The sequence below is a fragment of the Pteropus medius genome, unplaced genomic scaffold (assembly GCF_902729225.1).
Source record: "Pteropus medius unplaced genomic scaffold, Ma_sr-lr_union100, whole genome shotgun sequence".
NCBI lineage: Eukaryota > Metazoa > Chordata > Mammalia > Chiroptera > Pteropodidae > Pteropus > Pteropus medius.
Window position 1 is genome coordinate 7,544,932 of NW_024351073.1, and position 23,594 is coordinate 7,568,525.

Genomic DNA, 23,594 nt, shown 5'->3' on the forward strand with positions numbered 1-23,594 from the left:
CTGCCAAAAGAATTAGTTTAGTTCGGTTGGGTCCTCTGGATAATAACTATGAAGCTAATTGCATTATTAAAGAAATAATAGATTGGATGGATTGTACATTACTTTTCTGTCATAGTTTGAGACCATTACTTTATCATTAGTTCAAAGACCAGGATGGCAGGGTTGCCATGGAAACAAAATTAAAAACAATGAAAAAAATATTAATGCTTTTGAAAGTCAACTATTATTTTAATTACAATCTGAGACATTTTTGTTGAAGGAAATCCAAGTTTTCCCTTTCTAAGTGTCCTCCAAACATGTCATATGCAGGTTTTTGCTGTGATTTCAATGTTTGTCTATATCTATCACATTATATAAATATATAGGTGTTTCTGAATGTGAAGGATAGGGTATCAGGTTCAAGTGTGGCTGGCCCTCACCACCCTATTAAACTCCAAGAGCGGGATTTACGTTTTATTTAGTCTATCTTTACTAATGCAACTTAGTTTTATAAGAAGTATCTAAAGAATACGAATTATTGTACTTCACACTGCTACTTTCAAGTATATATTAGGATAATACTGACAACTACAGACAAGGAGTTAAAATGTATCTCAGAAAAGTTCCTTCAAGAACTTTTAAATAATTAAACTTATTTGTAATTAACGTCCTGATGGTTGAAAAATTTCAAGTGATCTGTGGTACATTTGGTGGCCCAAACTTTAAAATATACTAAGTATTTCCTTTGTTAGCATTATTAGTTATTTTCCCTTTCCATTTGAATGGTACAAGGGCAAACTTTTGCATGTCTAATATACAACAAATTATGAGTTAGCAGTGAGGAATGAGGCCTTATTTATTTATTTTTTTGGTTATTGTTTTTGAATGTTACCATTTAATTCGCTTCTATTCCTAAAGAGGAATGAGAATCTTAAAATATAGGTGAATTTCATGTTTTGAATAATCATTGGTGCTAGAAAAGGTTTTTGAAGAACAAACAGGGTGGGCAAATGTCATTTTAAATTCTTCGTGACAGACATGCACACCCATATATAGTTCATTATCTCCTTGTGAGTTGATATACCAGGAACGACTTCATAGTTGTTCCTCCCTCATTTTTTTTTATGAAAACTATATTTTATCATTAAAGTACAATCCCTCATCCCATTAGCATGTGAAATGTACAGTCAGAGCAGTCAGCTGACCTGAGTCAATAGAGGGTAGTACAAAAAAAGGCCAGGTCAGTAGAATTGAGCATGTTACTACTCTCTGTCTTCTCCTCCAGCATGGTGCCTGTTGGGCTGACATGGTTAACTGGATGCACTAAAAAATAAACATTTGCCTCTTGGAAGCTCATAAAAGTGTACTAGAAAAAAGTCTCTAACACTGGATCCACACGACTGCAGCCATTGACTTTTGGAACGGGCAGAACAGAGAACCCTTCACGGAGCAGTGGATAAATAGAAAGAAATAGCCACTTCACATATTTCAGTGTCGTACTGGAAAATGAAAAAGGCAACATATTAGGGGTCCTTGTCACTGTCCACCCCTCCGTACATATCTGCGAGCTTTTTGAACCGAGGGCCCCAGTCACTAAGGTAATCATAGTCTTGGTCTCCATCCGTGGTCACCGACTCCAGCGAGCTCAGGGAATCGGCCACTGAGCCGGTGCCCTCGTAGGCATAGGTGGCCAAGGAGTCGTAGGGTGGGGCCGTGGGGTCCGTGTCATTTTCCTTTACCCTTTGGTTAATGAAGTCTCGGACGTCGGTGTTATCACGGGCTGCTGGAGTCCGTCGGGGTAGAAAGAGGGCTTCGGGCACAATGTCTCTGCGTAGTTTGCTGTCCTCTATGGCTTCAGGATTCCTCAGGGTGCCGATATCAAAGGCCTGGGTGTCCTCCTCCCCACCACCTTCGTCGTTGTAACTGACAATGTTGTCTCTGATGTCCTCTTTGGAAATGATCAAAGGTTCTTTTTTCCGTTGCCGCCTCAGAGCTGCAAACAACACCACCGTCACTGGAAGCAGAACCAAAACAGAAAGGAAAGGGAAAGTTAATTTGCCACCCAATTAATGCCAGGAAGGAACACTGGCCGCCAATATGAAGTTTTGAAAGTTCTCTGGGAAAGTGCAGACTCGACTTTTCTTTCTTTAAAGGATGCACTCACCTTCATGCACCATCAAACCAGGACCCGAAGAAATGGAGTAAATATTTGAGAGAAGGTTACATTTTTAAGTAGAAGATAAAACATTGTCATATTTTGTCAGTAGTTCCTTTCTGCTTTGAAATGGCAAACTAGTTTCAAAGTAAGAAAAAAGATAAAATGCTACTAAAAAAAAAAAAAAAAAAAAGCTCAGCAACGTGAGAATACTGGTGTAGGAGCGCGAATGATGCTGAACACCTAACATGCTCCGAAACCGCCGAAGAGCACAAGGCTGGCACCTTCCGAACGCGCCAAAGGGTTTGCATAACTCCAGATCTAAAATAACTTTTGCGCTCTGCCTTCTTTTCTGTTTTCATGAGAAAAGTGTAAAATTAGTTTAAAACCCAAAGGGGAGTTGTGAATATTTGCATACCTTTCCCACATATGAGGAAATATTACAGATAACACCTGGAGAGACCCAGATACCATGCGGAAAGCCAGTCTGGACTTCAAGATCAGCCCATTCGAAGGGTCAGGTAATAATATGCATGTCAGATTATTTCTGCTTGAGCTGAACAAAATAAATACTTTCAGTGGGAACTTTAAAAAAAAAAAATCCTTCAAAGGTTCAGGTTCTGTAAGTTTGTTACCCGGATATGCATTTTTTTCTCCCTCTTACTTCAATTAAAGGCAAAACAAGGATTGTGTTTAAAATAGCTCCTGATGTTTCTTCATAGCTGGCTGGAAAGAACACAGCTGACTACCTATAGAGAGACACATTTACAAATGGACATATGTAAAAACATAGCAACCGCTTAGAGAGAAAAGAGGTATCCAGGGCAGAAAATGCATTGTTTAACAGGGTTTGTCCAGGGGAGTTTATTACAGGAAGTACCAATAATGTCTCTTTATTCTCTTATTCATAACATGGTCCCATTTTTATGAGCTACGAAAATTGAACTCTCTTAATAAGAATTACTGAATAATGGCTTTTAATGGATATATGTATCCACCCATATACTAATGGATACATGCACACCCATGTGTCTATATATTAACCTTTCAGATATTGATAGTATTAATAATTGGTTATCTATTGAGACAGTTCTATGTGTCAAGCACTGGGCTAAGGGCTTTACATACTGATCTCATTTAATTATCATAATAGCCCTACAAAATAGGTATCATCATTATAATCCCATTTTACATAGAGGAAATTGAGGTTCAGAGATGTCACACATACAAGCTATTGAAATTCAGGTCAGCCAGACTAAAAAGCCCGTACTCTTAAGTACCATGGTTTGATGCATGTTTGGATTATAGACTATTTCTGAAGGAAATACAGTTTGGCCATTTTCAAATGTGTGATTGTGTAATTGTACATGTTCTCTTTCACTGCCAGAGAGGATTCTGATGCCTCATTTGTCACACTGATTCAGGGTATTCATTCATTCATTCATTCATTCATTCATTGCATATTTATGTAGTGTCTAATCTGTGCCAGGTTTAGTACTAGGCACTATTAATGAAAAAAAATTGATGAAGACCTGCACCATAACAAGGTGGGCAGGAGTGGTGCTGGTGGTGCTGGTGGATGGAGACAGAAAATAAACAATGTGCATGATAAGGAAATTATTAGGTGGTCAGTAGAGCAGAATAAGGAAGAATTTTGAGGCTGTATATGTTTTTTGGGGGGAGAGATTGCATCATCGAGGAAGTGACTTTTGAGCAAAGGCCTGAGGAGTCAACCAGAGAATTCTCTGGTGAAGAGGACGGAGCTAGAAGAAAGGCCCTGGAGAGGGAGTGTGCCTGCAGTGCTTGAGGAACAGCGGAGGACACTGTGGCTGGACCAGAGGGGGCAGGGGGAGGAGAGAAGTAGGGAAGGGCCACCTCATGTGAGGTTACGGATGCTTCTGCATGCCTTCACTTTATTCTCAGATCTGGGTGGATGGAAAATTATAGGGCTTGGGGCAGAGGAATGCTCACAATGTACCTTTTATACTGCTTTGCAGTGTGGCCAGTGACATGGATTTGCAAAACAGCGTTGTAAGTAAGGATGGTGTTTGGGATTAGAGAATAGGATCGAGCTAACTCACTCTCAAAGAATTAAACTCTGATGTCCACGGGTTTCTTCCATCATTTAAGGCAAGATAGCAGGCATTTTTCATCTCCTAATTCTTCCCAGCTTAAGTTACCTATATCTTTTATTTCAGTCCTAGGCACTCCAGAAAGTGCAGTTGTCTAGGAGAGGGCACGTTCAGTCATTTGAAGGCATTTAGTCACTGCCGAGTTCTCCTACAGCTACCACTGCCTATATCTTTTCTTATTAGCCCAATGCACATATGAACAGAATTTCTTGAGAGCATAGCTGTCTAGAAGGAGCTTTCCAAAGCTAACTTTTATAAACTGAGAAAACGTGAGATCTAAGCACACGGAACAAAAAGGTTCTGAGAATGTAAAGCGGGGAGGAGGTGCCCTTCCCACCCCGCTTTCTCTACTCCCTCAGACCACAGGGCAGCAATAAGATTATTTCAGAGGGGGAGACTCTTGGACAAATTTGTGCTCAAATCCCATCATAAAACTGGAAAGTAGCAAGGCATTTGAGATCAGCAGACCTAGATTTAGTTAAATGATTTGACCTTTCTAAGTCTATTTCCTTCTCTAAAAAGAGAAGCAGTAACACAATGTCCCGTGTTGTTGTCAGGAATGAGTTAATATATGTGAACGTATTGCAAACTCTAAAGCACCATAGACACACGAGATGGAGTAGTTGTTTTACTCTTGTTTTACTTTTGTAAATAAAACAACAGATGACACATGATCCATTTTCTTGACTGCAGATTTTCTTCTGTATAAATGTGGCTTTCCTCCTCTTACGAACTCTCAGGTGTGCTTCCATTTTCTTCAGTTGTTTCATTTTCAGTTCAGGCTCTCTTTCAGCCTGGAAGTTGCCTTGCCTTCCATAAGCTCACAAAGAAAGTAGAGTGCGATGTGGAAGCACCAGGGCTCGCAGGGGAGAAGACCTGAGTTTGGAACTTAGTTCTGCCACCTGTAAGCTGTGTGACTTGGCTACATGACTGCACATCTTGGAGCCTCCGTTTTCATATTTAAGATGCAGATAAATACATAACAGATGGTGCTGAGGATTAAGTGAGAAAAACATTCGTAAAGCGCCTTGCCCAGTGTCTAGCCCATGTTATGAGTCTAGTTAAAGGTTAAATCCCATTTTCCCCCCTTTTTTCTTAGGTACAGAATTCTGACGAGACTAGACAAGATGTGGGAGGCACTGAGGCAAATTAGGAATAATGAGGAGCTAGTGAATTCACTGGATGAAGGAAATGAAAAGGGAAGATTTGGGGAGCTGATTAGAAAGAAGAAAAGGGGGAAGAGAAAATGGGTAGATGATGAGGGAAAGGAAGAATCACCTCTATGACATGAGAGTCAGCTCTCCTTCCATAGACCACAGAAGAGTCCATGGACTTCTACCAGAGTACAAGCCTGCCAATCCAGCCCTTCTAAAAATAGCCTTTTTTTCGATGAAAAAAAATTTTTTTTACCCTGAATGTGCCTGATCTTGTCTGATCTAAGCAGAAGCTAAGCAGGATCGGGCCTGGTTAGTACTTGGATGGGAGACCACCTAGGAAGACCAGGTGCTGTAGGTGTTAAAAAAAAATTCATATCCATCTCATTCAAAACAATTTTTACAGACATACCACTAGAAACACTAACTTGTCTTTGCATACTATCTTTTTTATTTATCTTCATATCATAATACTTTCCCCAAAGATTAGCTGACAAAGAGAACCAGAATTGTGTGGTGGAGTTTCAAGCCTTCTATTATAACTGGAAAGTTGATCCAGAATGTGCAGCCCATGAGCAGGGATCCCTAGGCATTCTCTTCTCGGAGGAATGTAGGTCTTCCTTTACTCTTCTCAAAGTCACTTTTATTAAAAATGTTGTCATTTTTAAAAAAGGTAGCCCCACCCCCATGTAATCCAGATTAACTCTAACTTCTTACTCTTCTTTTCTCATTGCGTAGGCAAGTTATACAAATCTTACTTCCGTTTCTGAAAGGGCTGCATTAACTAACATTTGATTTCTTAGTTCTTAACAGTCAAGAGTCTATTGAGCATTTTGAGCTCAACTTGTATGTTTAATTGGTTGGGAGTAAAAATTTCATTTCATTTTTAGACCTTGATTTTTGCTTTTATTACATTCATTTCTTTTAGGTCCCAGATTTATTTCCTTGGTCACAGAAGTTCTTTATAATTAAGAGTCTGAGAAATATAGACATTAGGTATGGCAATATAGAGCAAGTCTAAGAAGGTAGTTATTTAAATGGGTAGATCAAAGTAAGTTTGCTGGGATAGAGAAAATTTCATTGCTTTTTATTTTCCTGTATGAGAGAAAAAAAGTCATCACATTCCTCTTCCCGCTTTCCCATTGAGTTTTACACTTTACCTTTTTAGAAAGGGCCTTCACCCTATACTCCATGCCCGAAGATGTCCTCTTTTTAAACATTGTTTGTCAGACTAAATATCAACCAACAAATTAAATGGAAAGGACATATTTATGTTGCTCTCAAGTCCCCCTGAGGTTCATTCCCAGTCTGGTAGGCAAGAGATTTTTTTTTTGGTGCAGTGGTTCCCTGGGCTGGTAAAGACATGGGCAAGTTTCACAACTGTTCATTATCCAAAGCCATATTCAAGCCAAAACTAGTCCATGGTTGAAAAATGCAGATTCTCAGCATATGACTCCACTCACCTAGATTGGGCTGTATGCCTTAATGGGGGAGGCGGATAAATCTAGAGTGTCACAGTGACAGTGTGTGCTCCTCAGCATGGGGAGAGAAGATGCAGGGAGAAGCAGTTTACCTAGTAGGGTCACGATGCACAGAAGGATGGCAATCAGAGCCCCCGTGCTCAGTCCCGTGGGGTGGACGAGGGCCTCGGCATGGCAGGACTGCATGTTCCCATGGTGGTCACATGCACAGACCCGGACGGTCACTGTCCCCGTGCTGCTTTGGACTGGGTAGTCGTTGTCTGAAATGACCACAGGCAGGAGATAGGTGCTCATCTCATGTCTATTATAGCCATTTTTCCGCGTTAAGATTCCCGCTGTGTTGTCTGGAACCAGAAAGCAGAGCAATGAATTATGTGGATACCGCGTCATGTGAGGGGAGTAGATATAGACACAGATGTCAATAGACAGAGCAAGTAACTTGGGCTTATTTACCTTTGTTGTCTTGAATGGTAAAGTTTGAACCGCTGGCTGCCTCCGGGGCCAAAGAGAACGTGAACTGGTGCCCGCTGTAAGGGTCATCCTTGTCAACAGCTCGGAGGGTCTGAATCAACTAAAACCAAAGCCGTAAAGCTGTCATAAAGTTTTGCTACCTTAAAGTGTCTCTTACAGGTTTGCAGCAAATTACTTGACTACATGATTTCTAATTTTAATTTTAAAAATGAGGGCCTCTAGAAAATTTGCAATGAATTCACTCTATGCAAAGAACTTATGGGTTGGAAATAGAACAAGGGGAAACTCTTCATTGTGAAGCTGTCCTGTGCTCTGTAGGTTGTTTAGCAGCGAGCCTGGCCTCCTCCCACTAGATACTAGTAGAACCTTCTTCCTTTTGGCAATCAAAAATATCCCCAGACATTGCCAAATGTCCCATGGGGGACAAAATCACCCAGGTTGAGGAACACTGCCCTGGAGTGACACAAAGCTATAAAATGATCTACGACAACATTGCAACTTAAGAAAATGGAGGCACTTTTGGACAGCCTGTTTAGCAATCTCGATATATACATTAGCCATTAACTTTAAATAAGCTAAAAAGAAAATTTGTATATAAAACATAACTTCAGCTTCCCACTTTAACATGTATTTTAGAAGTGTATTTCTATTTTGACAAATTGTAACATAATTTTTATATCGCTGGCAGAAAAGACCTATTTCAGATGGGGACAAATGTGTAAAACAGTAAGACGTTCATGAATTTGTATTGCTTGTACAGATGGGCAATGTAAATAAGCGGAACTATGAATTATAGGCATTTGTAAAATATGTTCTAGTTATTACTTTCCAGTGTATATGGTAATTAAAACTATCTGCTTACCAATAAAGATTTTTCCAAAAAAGCTGTGATTATTCTATTTTAATGAAAACGTAAGACTGATTTGGAATCAGCATAGATTTTGAGACTGATGAACTCCAGTTCTTAAAACCTATTTGTTCTCTTATGCAAGTTAAACACTCATCCTGGTTCTTATTTATAGTATTAATTTTGTTAGCATTCACTTCATAGATAATTCAAAACTGGCCCTCAGCTCTGTTTATCATCTGAATTATTAGAGGATCTAAATTAATCTGAATAAATTAATTTACTTTCTATGAAACTCACCTGATCTGCTTTTGCTTTTTCACAGACAAAGGTTTCGTAGAATTCAGCAAATTCTGGAGCATTGTCATTGACATCTAGAACTTTAATATATAGAGGTACTCGGCTGCTTTGCTTTGGATTATCTGCAACATGCCAAAATGAAAGGAATAGACATTTTTTATGTTGGTCACCAGTTCCCTTTAGACAACAATCACTCACTCCTTCTTTCTCATTCATACGCAGATTCCTCAAGGCTGCTATGAGTACCAGAGGGCATTATGTACCAACATACTCATAAAAAAAAAAAAATAGAATTAGGTTGTTTAGTACTTGTGGTCCATAACTAGGAGACAAAGCTACTCGTGCTGATATGGTGCAACTGTTTAATAAACACCAGAATCACACAAAATAAAGAAAAGCCATCCTGCAAAGGCTGGCTTTAGAACCAAATTTTAAAGGAAGCCAATGAAGCAGGCAGATGGGAAAATGTAGACAAAAGGAAGAAGGGGTGAAGGGGTGGTGGTGGGTATGAATGGTTGTTATTGGTCTTAGCGTTTTAGTTTGAGTGATGAATAAGACCTGGACATTGTGCTAAGCACTTTGCTATATTATCTTATTTAATCCTTACGTACTTCTGAGATTGGTACAATTATTGCCCCATTTTATGGGTGAGGAAACTGAGGCACAGAGAAGTTATGTACTTTGTCTATGTTCACAGAGAGTAAGGAGTGGAGCCTAGATTCAGATTTGGGTCTATCTGACTGCAATGCCCATGCTGTTCGTGTAGGATAACGAGAGAGAAGAATCGAGGTGCGAAGACCTGAGATAAACAAAGTACTCTGTCTTCTGTAACAATCTCCTGGGTAGTGTGGAAGATGGTTTCCTGGTTTTAGAATCGAGAGTTGGAGTCTCTCATCTCAGCTTTTTTCATTCATTTAGCTCATCTGTCTATTCATTAGTTCAATTCATAAATACTTAGTGAGCATCTAATAGCTAATTTGTGCCAGCCACAATTTGGGATGCTGGAAAACCTGGAGAATATGACAAAGATCCTGCTTCCTGGAGTTTTATTTAGTGTGGGTAGCAAACTATAAACATAGAAATATGTAATGTGTCAGATGGTAAATGCTATGGAGAAATTAAACAGGGAAAAGGAATTGGGGAGAGATGGAGGTACTAACACTGTAATATACCATTCAATATGAACTGTTTCACACTTGATACCCAACTGAGCTAAAAATCTTTGTACTTTTAAAATCAAAAACAAAAACTAAGAAAATGAGCTATAATTTAGAAGCCTATTTTTAAACATTTAAATGATATTTTAAAGATCATTCTCTTTCATGAACGTAGGTCTACGCATTGTGTTTGCATTGCACAATTTTAACTGTGTATAATCGTCTTATTTGAAGCATTCTTTTGGCACTGTTTTCCTTTGCCTTAAATTTCATGGCAACTGCCATAAAACTCATCCTAAACATTTTATTGATTACTTGATGGTTAGCATTGCTCACTTTGGTGTACTATGGAAAAGTTAAAATTTGTATCTCTTAATTCTGTAACCATTTTGAAATAGAAATTCTAGAGAAAGCTAGAGGATGAACATCCGAAAGATTTCTAAACAATGCTTACATTTTAGAATATATTTGATCCCACCCCTACACACGATGTCTGTGAGCCCATTTTTTCCAGCTGCTTCTATAATGTTCTGGTTTATAAGCTTTTGGGAATCAAACCCAGCATATACCCATTCAACCTCAGTCGACAGATGCCTTCCCATTTTATTGTTTCCAAACTGCTAAACTTCCACATTAGCCTCTGAGTCCGTGATGAACCAACACACGTCTAGAAGAAACATTATTGCAAATCATTACGGGGCTCCTTCCCTCCATATGTATCGAGTGGGGTCATCAATACATGGTGACAAGTTTCAGTCGTGTTTCACCAGCCCTCGCTGGGACACTCACTCTGTCAGTCCCAGACAAGAGTGGTAGGAGGTTGGACTTACTGATCTCTGTTGCTATCACCGTAATGTTGTGCCACAGCAGTGTTTCTCGGTCAAGAAGTTTCGATGTAAAAATGGAGCCATTTCCAGAATCAATGTTGAATATTCTGTCCATATCTGTGTGTCGATCCACAGAATACCTGAAAATGCAGAGTAGAATTTTAAAAAGGTTTTCTTTGTATTCGCTATTCTCACATCCTAAATCTACTCCCAAGAATATCTGTTTCGTGATTTTTTTCCTATCTGTAGCACATATTTGAATATCTGTAACTTACCATTAAGCAAAATATTCTGAGAAATCAGTTCTTTACAACTGAGGTCTTAATAGTAAACCCACTAGACAAGTTGCATGATTTTGAGTATCTCCACTAAAGTTTCTTTTTTTATGTGTAATTTGGATAAAGTCTGTATAGTAATTGCTACAATTTAACTTAAGTTTTTATAACTTTAGAACTTTAATGTGTGTGTGTGTGCTTGCATGGGTGTATAAGTAGGATTATTCACTATTTGTCTATTATCCATTTTATTTTTAAAGCTGTTAATATTCAAAGAAGCAAAAGATGGCTAGTGTGGCTGAGGCTAGTGGGGCAGGAGATAGACTGTAGAAGGATGGGCTGGCCATGGTAAGGAGTTGGGATTTATTCTAAGCGTGATGTGACTTTACCAATGGATTCTAAGTAGGGGAGCGTCACAATCTAAATCACATTTAACAAAAGTCACAGGATGAATTGAGAATGAATGGAAGTGCTGACACAAACTGATAGAACAGGATTTGGGGGCGATCATAAGTTCTCATTTTGATATGTTAGCACTGAGGTGCCTGAGAAAAGTCCAAGATGAGAGAACTAGTCTGAAGCTCAAGATAAAGATCTGTACTGATAACCTAGATTTCCTATTCAATTGTCTAGGAAGAGAATGTCCAGTGAAGGGAGAAAAACACTAAGGACCAATCACTTTAAGGATGAACGGGACACCAGAGAGCCAAAAGGGCTGGGACACAGTGCCCAGAGCAGAGTAGGAACTTGATAAATATTTACGAAGAAGTTTGGAGAATTCAAAGAATTAATATCATAGTAGGAGATTTTAAAATGTCAGCTCAGTAGAAACACAGTTTAACTAAATGACCTAATTAGTCACACAAATGTGTAATTATGAATGTTCTAAGAAAAACAAATTCTTGTTACTAAGCCTGACTAAGAGTCTATTTCAGTTAATTATTTTGTTTTAATATATAACTAGTGAATTATAATAAACAATACATTTTATTTTAATCAATCTATTTTTTTTGTCATTTAGCAGGGGTCAAAATAAAATAGATATTCCATTACGTAGGCTATGTAAGCTTGACTTTAAAGAGAATGAATGAAGATCACAGTGGATATGTACATATATCTCAAGTTGGGTTAGAATTTTAGTTTCAATTTATATAAATCTAATGTTTTATTATCAAAAGGGTTGAAACAGATGAAACAGCTATTGTTTTTTTCCATTTTTATCACAAATCAATATTTATTAAGAATTTAGGCAACAGCACTGAACTTGCTTGATCACCTTTCTTCATTTTTAATTTGAGAATGGTAAATATTTATAGCACATAATTACGAAAAAGGAAATCTCAATATTCATAGACTCTGAAAGAAATTCAATAATTATCTACAAATATATTTTTCCTTCATGAAAAATGTCAAGCTTAAGACGTGTTGCTTTTTGCCGCTATTAGCTTCTACAATCGTATACAGCAATAATCTTTTCTTGTCTCCTTTCTTCCTACTATAGTTTCAAGTTTTACAAGTAATCATATTTTCCCATAAAGCCTTGAAATAAAGGGTACAGGGTGAGGAACTTTTAATTGAAAGCAGTTTTTGATTTTAAAGAGAAAATAACTACTTGGAGAATACCGAAATGTACATTATTTCATTTCTTTAATTAGAATACTTAAAGATTAATAGAAAACCTATTGTTTAGGAGAGATGCTTGCACATAAAGCCTTATTTATTTTTTGTTTTTCTATCCAAAGTATTTTTAATTTATATCCAGGCTATTTACCATCTAGTCACATTAATCGTAATCATAATTGATAAAGAACAAGGTAATCAATCTCACCATGACTGTAGCAGATCATTTGGCTAGGTGGCTCTTTTTTTTCTTCTAGAACTTTATTATATTTTATGATTTAATAATTTGTCTTCTAATGAATCCTCAAGTCAGGAAAGTTTGCGGGTTAGGAAAGGAAGTGTGTTTGCATGTAAAGTTTTCACAATATGTATTTATCGTGACAGTTTAATAAGACTCATGAAAATCAAAGGTCATTTGTGATAAAGTTATTGGGAGAAAATTATTTTATATGATTGAAGAATTAAAGATTTGTGCCTGCATAATGATATATCAGTGTTCGGGGGAAGAATTCTCTAGCATTAATTGTGTACCTAACATATTGTCAAACACTTAGTTGTTCAATATGTATGTCTTGAATAATCAAAATCTATGTATAAATGTACTTTCCTAATATAAGAATCAATTTTATCCTATAAAAAGAATCACTGAAATATGCATTTATATACCAATATATCTATGTATATTTCTATTCTTAAATCTACATCTATATATTAAATCCGTATGTACCACAGGAGGGCTGACAAAAAAACCCCAAAAACTTCAAAATTAGCTGACAGCCAACCCAATTTGACAAACTAACTACTTCTTTTCACAAACATGAAATAATTTAGTGGGTAAAAATGGTATTTGGTATAAAAGGAAAAATAGACATAAAAATTGAGCCTAAATTCCCAGAAGATATTATCTCTTTCAATTAAAAATATGTTGACACGTCAAAGAGGAAACCAAACGGAACTCACATTTGTAAGCTTCCAGCATTAACGCTTTTAAATTGGTCTTGACATTGACTTGCTAAGATTTTTTCCTTTACACAGAACAAACTCCAAGTGAGAGAATAGTTGTGAAAGTACTTAAAATTACTTTTATTATACAAGTGAAGGCCATTGTTCATTTTCCTTATTAATAATATTAAAGGTATATGAAGGAAATTTTGATCTATGGAGCTCACATGTGGCTACTTTGGATTGACCATAGTCCAATTCCAGTAGAATGATAGAACAACAGAGTTTATTTTCCCAATGATTTAAAATTATTCCCTGAAAGCAAGCCAGCCAGTTTTGTGTTTTAGATGTGGGACTTGCCATAAGGTTTCCTTTGAACAAAGGGCTCAATGGCTAAAAAGTTAGAAAATGACTGCCTTAGAGCCTCAGACTTTTATCTGCAATAATATTCTTCATGCACAGCCAGTGTAATCCTTTTAAAAGGTAGTTTTGGATTAGATAAATCTCTCCAATGGCTTCTTACCTCAATCGGAGTAAAATCCGGTCTGACCAGGGCCTACAAACCCCAGTGGGACCTGCCACAGTCACCACCTAACAAAACTCTCCATAGCCTCATACCTTACCACTCCCTGCTTTGCTCTCTGTCTTCTACCTGCCTAGGCCTCCTTGTTACTCCTACATGATGAGCTATCAGACCTTACCCTCGAATTTCCCTCTCTTGGAATGTTTTCCCTCCAGATATCTGCATGATATTCATCCCTTCATTTCATTCAAATATTTACTCAAATTATTTCCTACCAAGGCCAAGCCTGACTACACTACCTAAAATAGTACCCCAGATCCCCATTGTTTCCATACTGTCTTATTTTACTACTCACAATTTATTTTTCCCTGCTTATTTCTGTCTGTCCCAATTAGAATGTAAGCTCCATGAGATCAGGACCTGGCATTTTCTCTGTCTTTCCCTACCGCCTTAAGCATGCCTGCCTAGCACAAGGCACGTGCCCTGATTAGAATATATTTGTGGATTCTCTGGCGAGAGCTCCTCTAGCTTCTCAGCCTGCTTGCTTTCTTTATGGGGAATAATTTACACAATGATATTCTGGTTTAGCACTTTTCTCATCTAGTCAACTCAGCTTCTGGCTAATGGCTGCAGGCTGGTGCACTCCAGTGCTTTCATGATAAGATTCTAGAGTGTACACTGAAGCATCAACAGTCTTAGGGCAGTGGGGCTTTCTTGCAACATGATTTACAACTAAGGCATAAGGAAAGTACAGGGAAAATAGCGCTTGCTTGCATGGTATCAACTGGATTCAGCTCTGTTAATTTTCCCAGGATTTGACAAACACGTATCATGAAATGGTTCTCATTTTTATTTACTCGTGCAAAAGAAAAAAATTACGCACCCAAATGGAGCATAATTCTGCTTCTAGGTGTTACGTGGTAGGTTTGTCCACACTTGAAAAACAGATTCTCATGACGCTTTCCCCACATCACTCTTTAACATATTTAAGGCCTTAAAAAAGAAATCTCAGGCCATTCAGAGGCATTACCTTCTACCTCTTCTATGTAAGCAGTAAACTCCTTATAGCTCATTTTATGTTTTTCCTTCCCAAACTTTGTGTTTTTAAAGTGTATGCTGCTGCTCAAATAATATTTATGATGAGCAAGGATAGAAAAGATGCTGTTTAGAGTAGTTTTTCAGGAAGACACAGTGTTGAATTGGAAATAAAAAGGATTCATTTTTTCCAACATGCGGGCAGATATCTCAATATAAATCGACCGAAACTTCTAACAGAGACGTGGTGCAGAAGTGTGCTTACTTGACAGGATTCCTGGCAGCATCTGGGTCTTGGGCTGTGACCGAGCCTATTGTCGTATTTATCTGAGCATCTTCTTTTATCTGTAGGATGTAGGCCAGTTTGCTGAAGATGGGGGGCTCATCTACATCTTCTACCATAATTCTAACAGTGGCTGAATCTTTAAATGGACCCAGGTAGAGAAAGCGAGGTTCGACATGAGGGTTGGAGGCTTCCACTTTGAGGGTGTACAGTTTCTTCTTTTCAAAGTCCAAGAGCTTGTGTGTGGGGGAGGAAGAATGACATATTTAAAGCCAATGAGACACAGAAAGCCAAGACATGAACCATTTTCAGTGCACATCACTGGTAAATGAATAGGATTATATTACTTAGACACGTCACTACACGGTGTGATATTGGGCAAAGGTATGGAAGCTCAGATGCCACACGATCTCGGTGAAAGCATGGGCTGAAACCATTCCTGCTGTTGCCTTGAAAATGGATGCAGGGGTGCAAGGCATAGTGGCCAGGAAAGGGAACTTGGAAGCAGGAGTGAGTGGTAGATTATTCTGGGTTAGATATTGTCACGTCTGGCTTTAACTGTATACCTGATGAGTGTTTAAAATTTGCCAATATCTAAGCCTTATCCTGGACCATTAAACCAAAGTGTCTGCGGGGGGAGGATGGGAATCTGTACATTTAAACACCTCCCCTAGTGATTCTAATGTGTAGCCAGAATTGAGAAGCACAGGCTTGCATGATGATTCCCTCTCCCTTATTCATATAAAGTGATTAATTTTTTTTTTGCATGAGGTGACAAAATTTTCCAAGTGCTATTCTGATAAGGGCATTGGGCTAATTACTTGCCAAAGAAAGTAATGATCATTGTTGTCAGAGGTCTTTAGGATGGTATCCCTGCTTCTGGAGACATAGTGAATCCCCCCCAAAAGAGTCAGCTTATTGCTGACTTTTAGTTTTAGATGATAACATGACAAGACTCACTAGAAACACAATTAATCAAGACATTAGTGAATGTGATTTAGTCAGCTAGGCAAAATTTCAGTTTGAATCTGATAAGGCACCAGAAAAATTAAAAAGGTTAATGCACACTAATGGGCTTCTTAATTATATTATAGTATAAAACATTGGTCTGAGTGTCACTTAAACATGTTTTATTGTGTTTCCAGTTATTAAGACATGTAATCCAAAGAGGAAAAAAATTATTTTCTTGTTATTTACATTTCCCTATGCTTATATTTACCAGCAAATATAACAGTGTGTTAAAGGAGAGAGAAAATATTACACCATACATGATAAATGAAATCAGTAAAAAAGTAACCAAAATTAATATTATTTTTAGCTTTGAAGCACATAGTTTATTAGTTTTTAATTGTTGCCACACTTTTGTATACTGCTCTGTCACACTAGACAATTTGAGGGGATGAATAGTGAATAAATACATGGGGGGAATAGGAATTCAGAATATAAAAAATTTATTATATTCTGTTCTAAAAATAGCTAAAAGTGTTTCAGGAAATTCGTGTTAATTAATTTATTTTTGTGGTCTTTATATCTCCTCTCTTTCTAATTCAGGTCATCATTATCTCTGCTTGTATTACTCTTTTCTTTCAAAGTATGTATCAAAAGTTATAGTTACACGTTTGTTTATTTATTTCCTTATCTCTTTTCTCCCTACAATGTATGTTCTGTGAGAGCAGAGACCATCCTGTTCAGTGGACCATTGTGCCTCCAGTATCTAGAACAGTGTCTGGCACTGTTTTTTAAATTTATTGTTCATTTATATTATTTATTTTATGTACTTTTATGTATACCATTTGCTTCTTTATTTACGTAAGAGGTTCTTGATAAAAATGTATTGAAAGTATGGAATTAACAAATGCATAAGATTATTGCAGACCCCTAAAAGCCAACTGAAGAGATCTCAAATGTAATTAGAGTTGGTATTTAAAAAAAAATACTTAGTAAAACGAGAACCTAGAGGAATATTTATGTGAGATGTAATTGTCTCCAGTTACTTGGGGACCAGAGAAACTCAAATGCATTCATTTGTATGGTATTTAACAGATAGCATTACCTTTTTGACAGTTATAATCCCCTCCTGGGTTTCCTGATCAGTGATGACATCAAACATGTCCAGCCCCTCTCCCTCAGTAAGGCTGTATGCAACTGCAGCATTTTCTCCAACGTCGGCATCGCTGGCTTTCATTCTGCCGATTGGTGTACCCGGTGGGGAAGATTCAGGGGTGTTAAACTGGTATGTACCTATTAACCACCAGAAATATATAAGTCAAACATGTGTATACTAAATATATTCTATCATAATAGAGACAAAGCCTATTTTCTAGCAGTTCTTTCAGGCATTACCCTGGATGAGAGCAGATTTGTGCTTTCCTTAAAATAATTAATGGTGCCCTGTTTTCCGTACGTCTTTACTTTCATGATTGTTACAAATATTTCTTCTATTGCATACCCGTCTCTTTGCAAATGGAGAACACTTTTCTTGTCCTGTAAATAGGCTTCCAAGTTTATGGTGTGATTGTGAGAAAGACTGAACTGTTAGAAGAAGAGGGTGCAGAAGCTTTCAAAGCCTCCTGTTAATGTAATCTAGCAGAAAGAATAGAAAAGAATTTAAACTGAACTGCGACTTTAAGCCAATTACTAGGTAATTTTAAAAAGAGTTCTTTCTGTCATTGCTAATAATAACTGAAGGTGAAAATAAATTACAGCAATTTGGAGAATGAATCCTAGTAGATACTCTCACTTACACATGGAGCTAGTCTAGTCGCAGTTAGGGATATAGGTAAATATATTGAAAGATAAAGTTCTTAATGTTTTTCCTTTTGATTAATTTCTTCTTTTAAGTTTTATTATATTATTTTTTCTATGCATAGATTTCTCCCGTTTTTGACTTTATATTACTAATTAGAAACCTGTATTTCACAGACATATACTTTTCTTATGTCCTCATGTTGCAAAATTAGTTTACATGTGCAACATATAAGTTTCAACTTAGATCTGTCAGGCCAGCATGGACTAAGGGCCAAAAAAATAAAATAGTAAAACAAAACATATTCTTATGTCATCTCATACATTTTTCCAACCATACATACAAATTATTTTGGAAAAAATTTAGACTATGACACCACTAGAATATAATCCTTCAATAATATTAACCCACTAGTATTGGGCTCATCCTTGTTAAAATGATAACAAGCCAAGTTTTTCTCTGGTGTATTCAACTTCCACTTGGAGTGTCCCCTACCCCTTTCTATATTCTGCCTTCTCATGCCTCAGTACATTATTCACTAATGATCACAGGCTACCCAAGGAGACAGCGGGGTGAGGTAGGGTCTCTGTGACATCAAGGTGGGGATCAATCCTTTTGTTATCCATTCCCGTATGGAAAAGGAGGTTTTTAGGTAAAGTGTCAGCGATCCTGATATTTTCACTTTGGGCCTCTGTGGGGGATATTTTAGGGTTCCTAAAACCTTTCTTCTACCTGTTTAATCAGAAATTAGTTAGCTATTCTGTTTTTGTATTTAGCCAACTATGATTAATTACTTGAAAAAAGTCAAGAAAATATAACTATTTCCTGTTGATCCATGTGCATCTCTACTATAAAAGAAGCAAATGTTAGCTGACCAGCTTTAGAAAATGCCATGATTGATTAAGTGGGTTTTCTATTTAATATTTGGGCAGCTATTTTCTTCTGGAAGACAGGATTCAGGTAATTTTCTTAGGAAACCATGGTCAGAAAGGAATTTTGTTCTTGGAAGAAAATTACATTAAAACCAGTACCCACTTGAGGTGCTCTACGTGAAAGGGTCTAGTGCACTGCTTGATACAAAGTGGGCATTTATGAATGTTGTTTTTCCTTCTTCTTCCTTCTTCTGTAATCATGAGAGTTAATGATTTTAGATATGTCTTTCAGGATCTCAATTAACCATAATGTAGAAAACTATTTATGAGTACAAATGGATTAAGTACATAGTTATTTCCACAGATGTATTTTTAGAAACAGTAAAATGATAAATCCTCTCCTTACAGAGCTTTGTGAGGATTTAAAAGAGATTACACTGATTAAATTCACAAAATATAAAGTCAAAATTTTCCTAACAAACAGCGGCATGCTTGTTGGATACATGTGTTCTGCACAAGCAAATTTATGTCTGTGGTTGTCTTTTTAATAAGGAAAAATAAAACAATGATGTTGCTTTTATGACCACGGCCATATCAGAAATTGCTCAGATAATTACCAATACAGGAACATAAATGTTCACATCTATTGAACGTAAGCACTGTCAGCTCATTTTTAATAAAAGTGCCGGTTCTTACTAAATCCACTAATTTTGACAATAACAATAAGGGAAAAATAAATATCATTCTTGAAGTTAGAGTTTTACAAAAATGCACTGAAGAAAGTCATTCCATCAAATGTTCCTACTCTGGGGGAAACGGGGAGGATTGTCGTTGACATCAGTCAGCGTGATGTTCACGGTCGTGGTCCCAGATAATCCTCCCATCTGGCCGCCCATGTCCTTGGCTTGAATCACCACTTGGTACTGCTCCCTGTTTTCTCGATCCATATTGAGCAAAGCTGTCTTGATGATACCTACGGATATGAAATTCAGAAGTGGAAAGGGATATATTAAAAATATTTTAGGAATCATTTATTTATGCAAACAAATACAGATTGTCACCCACGATATTGTATAACACTATGCAGATGTCTTAGGTGACATAAAAATGATTATAGCTAGGCTTTATAATGAAGGAAATTAAAACCACGCAGGGTAGATAGATATATTTTTAAAAAACCCACCTGTAAAACAGAGAGAATAAGTCAAACCCTGCAATAGTAGAGGCTATAAGTAGTATAAATATTAAGTGTTACAAGATGACACAGCAAGGTATTATTTGGCATGTGGCACAGTAATATAAGACTGAAGCTGCTTGGTAAAAGACATTTAGGTGTATTATGAAGGAATTGTTAAGAAATCATATACATGAACTGACTTGAGTTTCACTTTACTGAGTTGGCTAATTGCTCAGCTAATATACCCACCATAATAAATGTTCTGAGGATTTTCTAAACCACAAAACTATGGTCTTAAAAAAACATAGCATCAGTTCTCTCATAATTACCATATTGTATGATCCTAGGGAATTTAATTTTTCCTAAAGCTAATGTGAACATTAGTTCAACGGGTCCCGGTAGTGACCAACATTCTTAAGTTAAGTTTACCTCTATTGTTAGGTAGTTATAAAATAATTAGTTGGAAAAAACTTCTTAAAGTTTGCCTAATCTCTATGTAGGATTTATGTTTAAATTGACAACTTTCTTTCAAAAAAAAGCACTGGAGAAGTCTTTATAACCCTCTCTGGTAACACGTTCCAGTGCTTAACAACTAACGAAGCTGAAAATATCTTTTTTTATTTTTTTTATTTTTAACAAGAATACCTTAGAGAACAGGTCGATTTTATTCTTATAGTCCTGAAAGTGCAGCTGCTTTCTGTTCTTGAAATAATAGTACTTCTCTATTTAAATACAGATCACCTTAGCCTTTTGTGCTTTAAGATTAATAATTTAAAATTTTCATCCTCATTGTTTTTAACTCAACATTTTCTTTCTCCTTGGGCTTCTTTCCAAGTTTATTGCACCTGTTAACACATCGATTTCAACTGGATGAGTAACTTAGAAAGGTTTTTATTTCTACTACTAATAATGGATGCTTGAAAAATGTATAAAAGGAACTTGACTCCTATTATAACAAGGAGAAGTGTAGCATTTACTAGACAGTACAAACAATATTTACTAAAAAAAATCATATTTATATACTATTTTGTGGAGAAAGTGCAGAAAAATGAGATGTCGAGAAAAGGGTTCCATTAAGGCAAAATCCACTTTATTAAGGCTACATCAGTTAGGATAGGACAGACAATGAGGTGATAATAAACAATGTAAAATCTCAGTTGCATAATACAACTGAAGTTTATTTTCTGCTCATGCTCTGAGCAGACCAACAGGAAACTATGCTCATGGTAACACTCAGATTTCCAGGCTGGAGATGTATGTCAACATCGGTTTCCATCCATGGCCACTGTGGCAAGAGGAATGGAACATGGTAGATTGTATAAACCAGGTCTGAAAGTTTAGCTTAGAAGTGACTCACATCACTGCTACATTTTATAGGCCTGAATAAATCATATGGCTACATCTGGCTTCAGAACAGGGTAGAGAGATGCAATCCTACCAAACAACTAGAAAAAGAAGACTCAGAATATTTATAAAGAGCTAAAATGGCCATCAGAAGGGATTGGCCTTCTAGCTTCATCCAAAAGTGGAAGAAAACAAAAAATCGATGTATAATTTTTCTGAATCTACCATATTTAAACATGGTGGATAAAAGATCCGTTGTCAGATTTCTTGATTAAAATGATTTGGGTGTTATGCTTATAAATATATCACTGGTATTTGGCAGACGTATCTAAGAAAATTCGATCACACTGAGGGTTTTATTTAAAAATACGTTAGCTAAGTGGAGCATGTCAATGAAAATTATAGATTGTAAAAAGAAGATCAAAAAGCAATTCTAACCTGTTTCTGATTCCACTGAAAAATAGGGCTGCCCCTGTAGGATACTATACACAACTTTCGCACTGTTCCCGTAAGTTGGATCATCAGCATCAGTTGCAGTAACTTGGACAACAAATGTGCCTGTAATGACACAACATGAATTCAAAATAAATTGAGGACCCATTGCAGATCCTTGATACACACACATAAAAAGAAAGCATGATCTTACTTTTGTATAAAACTATCAAGGCAAGGGGATGGGGAGCTTCAATAGTATGCTAGATTAAAATAGCCTTAGATTCCTCATTCTAAAAGAATGTTATCACCACTTATAAATGTTGTTAGGAAGCATGGGAATGATCATGGCTTTGGGTGAACTGATTTCAATTCATCTCCAAAGAGGGGATTTGATTGGATTCTTGCGATGGTGCTTCTTTCAAGTTTGCCAGGCTCAAGTCAATCTGAATCTTGCAAGACTTTGTCCACAGGGCTTAGTTTAGGAGTTGTCCTGTCAAGGGGCCACTCATGATTTTGCTGTAAATTCTGTGTCAGAGATGCCCTTTCTCCTAAACTGTAATGTGCTGAAGTGGAGACTGAGAAGGCAGCAGCTATTTTAGTGACCCTAGAGAGGGCAACCTGAGAACAAAGTTGAATAAGATAGAAAATTGCAGAGAAATAGCTAGAACCCAAATTAAACCACGTCTAAAGCCCATTTCACTTTTGGACTTAAGTAATGTGGCCAATAAGTACTTCTAGTGTTTAAACTAGTTTGAATTGGGTTTTCTGTTACTAGGAAATAAAAGCATCCTAAATGATACATCTATTTGATAATTCTAAGAGACTGAAAGGCCTTGAACCTTAGAAGAGGTAGTATTGGATTAAATAAAGAATTAATTGAAACAGCAGAGGAGACACATATGGAACTTATAATACCAAAATGATTGTAATTAAGTGTACAAAGAAGGCTTTGATGTTTTCGATCAGCATTATTATTTTAGGGACCACATTTGCCTAATAGCCTTCAAGTGCTCCTAACCCCAATAAAATGCCATGCAAACTTTTATGTATATGCCTGCATGTATATTTCACTGACGAGAAGTTCCATACATTTTATCTGATTCTCAAAGGGGTCTATGACTTCCAAAAAAGGGGAAGACCTTCTGATTAAGATCATTTTATGGCCGACTTTTGGTATTCATATTCGATAACTAGTAAGGATACTACTAGAGTTCTGTCCATGAACAGGGCAGAGAGGTTACATTTAGGGAATATTAGAATTTTTACATTGCTTTTGTAATATCTAACCTATTTCATTTATTGAACAAATGTATTGTGTCAAGGTTGGATGCTCGGGATGTACAAATGTTGGTGCATGAGATAGAGCATGCATCCTTTTAATTTAGCGAGGGAGTTGGGGAGAATGAGACCGTCATATGATTTTAGAGCGAGAGCTAATAGAAGTCAAACATGTTCGTATTTGACATTAATACACAATTTAATAGTTTTTAGAATGTGATTATCTGGATGTTTTGAGCACCTGCTAGTTGCCAGATATTTTACTGGGGCTCTGTACTTGTTTTCATCTTTTGTCTTCATGATAACTCTTGAAGTTGACATTTATTATTTATTTTTTATAGCTATGGAACTGGAAGATTAGGGAAATCAAGTCATTTACCCAAGGCCACACTGCTGCTTATTAGTAGCGATAACTTCAAACTCAGGTCTGTTTGCAACCAGAGTTCATTTATACCAGCCTGCTATTGTTTCTTTATGTAATTTCTTAAAGATGTCTTTATATATCAGAATAATGACATGTTAATTTATGATAATGATGAATATCAACATAACTGCGCCTGT

General features: G+C 36.9%; 1 protein-coding gene across 3 annotated transcripts in view; it reads right to left on the reverse strand.

The window, feature by feature from the left end:
• Positions 1-204: 204 nt before the first annotated feature.
• The window catches only part of CDH6 (cadherin 6), a 113,788-nt gene continuing 90,398 nt past the window's right edge, over positions 205-23,594 (reverse strand). For all 3 annotated transcript variants that reach the window (XM_039842736.1, XM_039842737.1, XM_039842738.1), the window contains exons 4-12: positions 21,759-21,878; positions 19,605-19,772; positions 17,235-17,422; positions 15,164-15,417; positions 10,507-10,643; positions 8,520-8,641; positions 7,355-7,472; positions 6,994-7,245; positions 205-1,993 (exon numbers count right to left, since the gene is read on the reverse strand). In XM_039842736.1, coding sequence (XP_039698670.1) covers positions 1,503-1,993; positions 6,994-7,245; positions 7,355-7,472; positions 8,520-8,641; positions 10,507-10,643; positions 15,164-15,417; positions 17,235-17,422; positions 19,605-19,772; positions 21,759-21,878 — 1,850 coding nt within the window. In that variant the 3' untranslated portion in view covers positions 205-1,502. The remainder of the gene's footprint in view (positions 1,994-6,993; positions 7,246-7,354; positions 7,473-8,519; positions 8,642-10,506; positions 10,644-15,163; positions 15,418-17,234; positions 17,423-19,604; positions 19,773-21,758; positions 21,879-23,594) is intronic.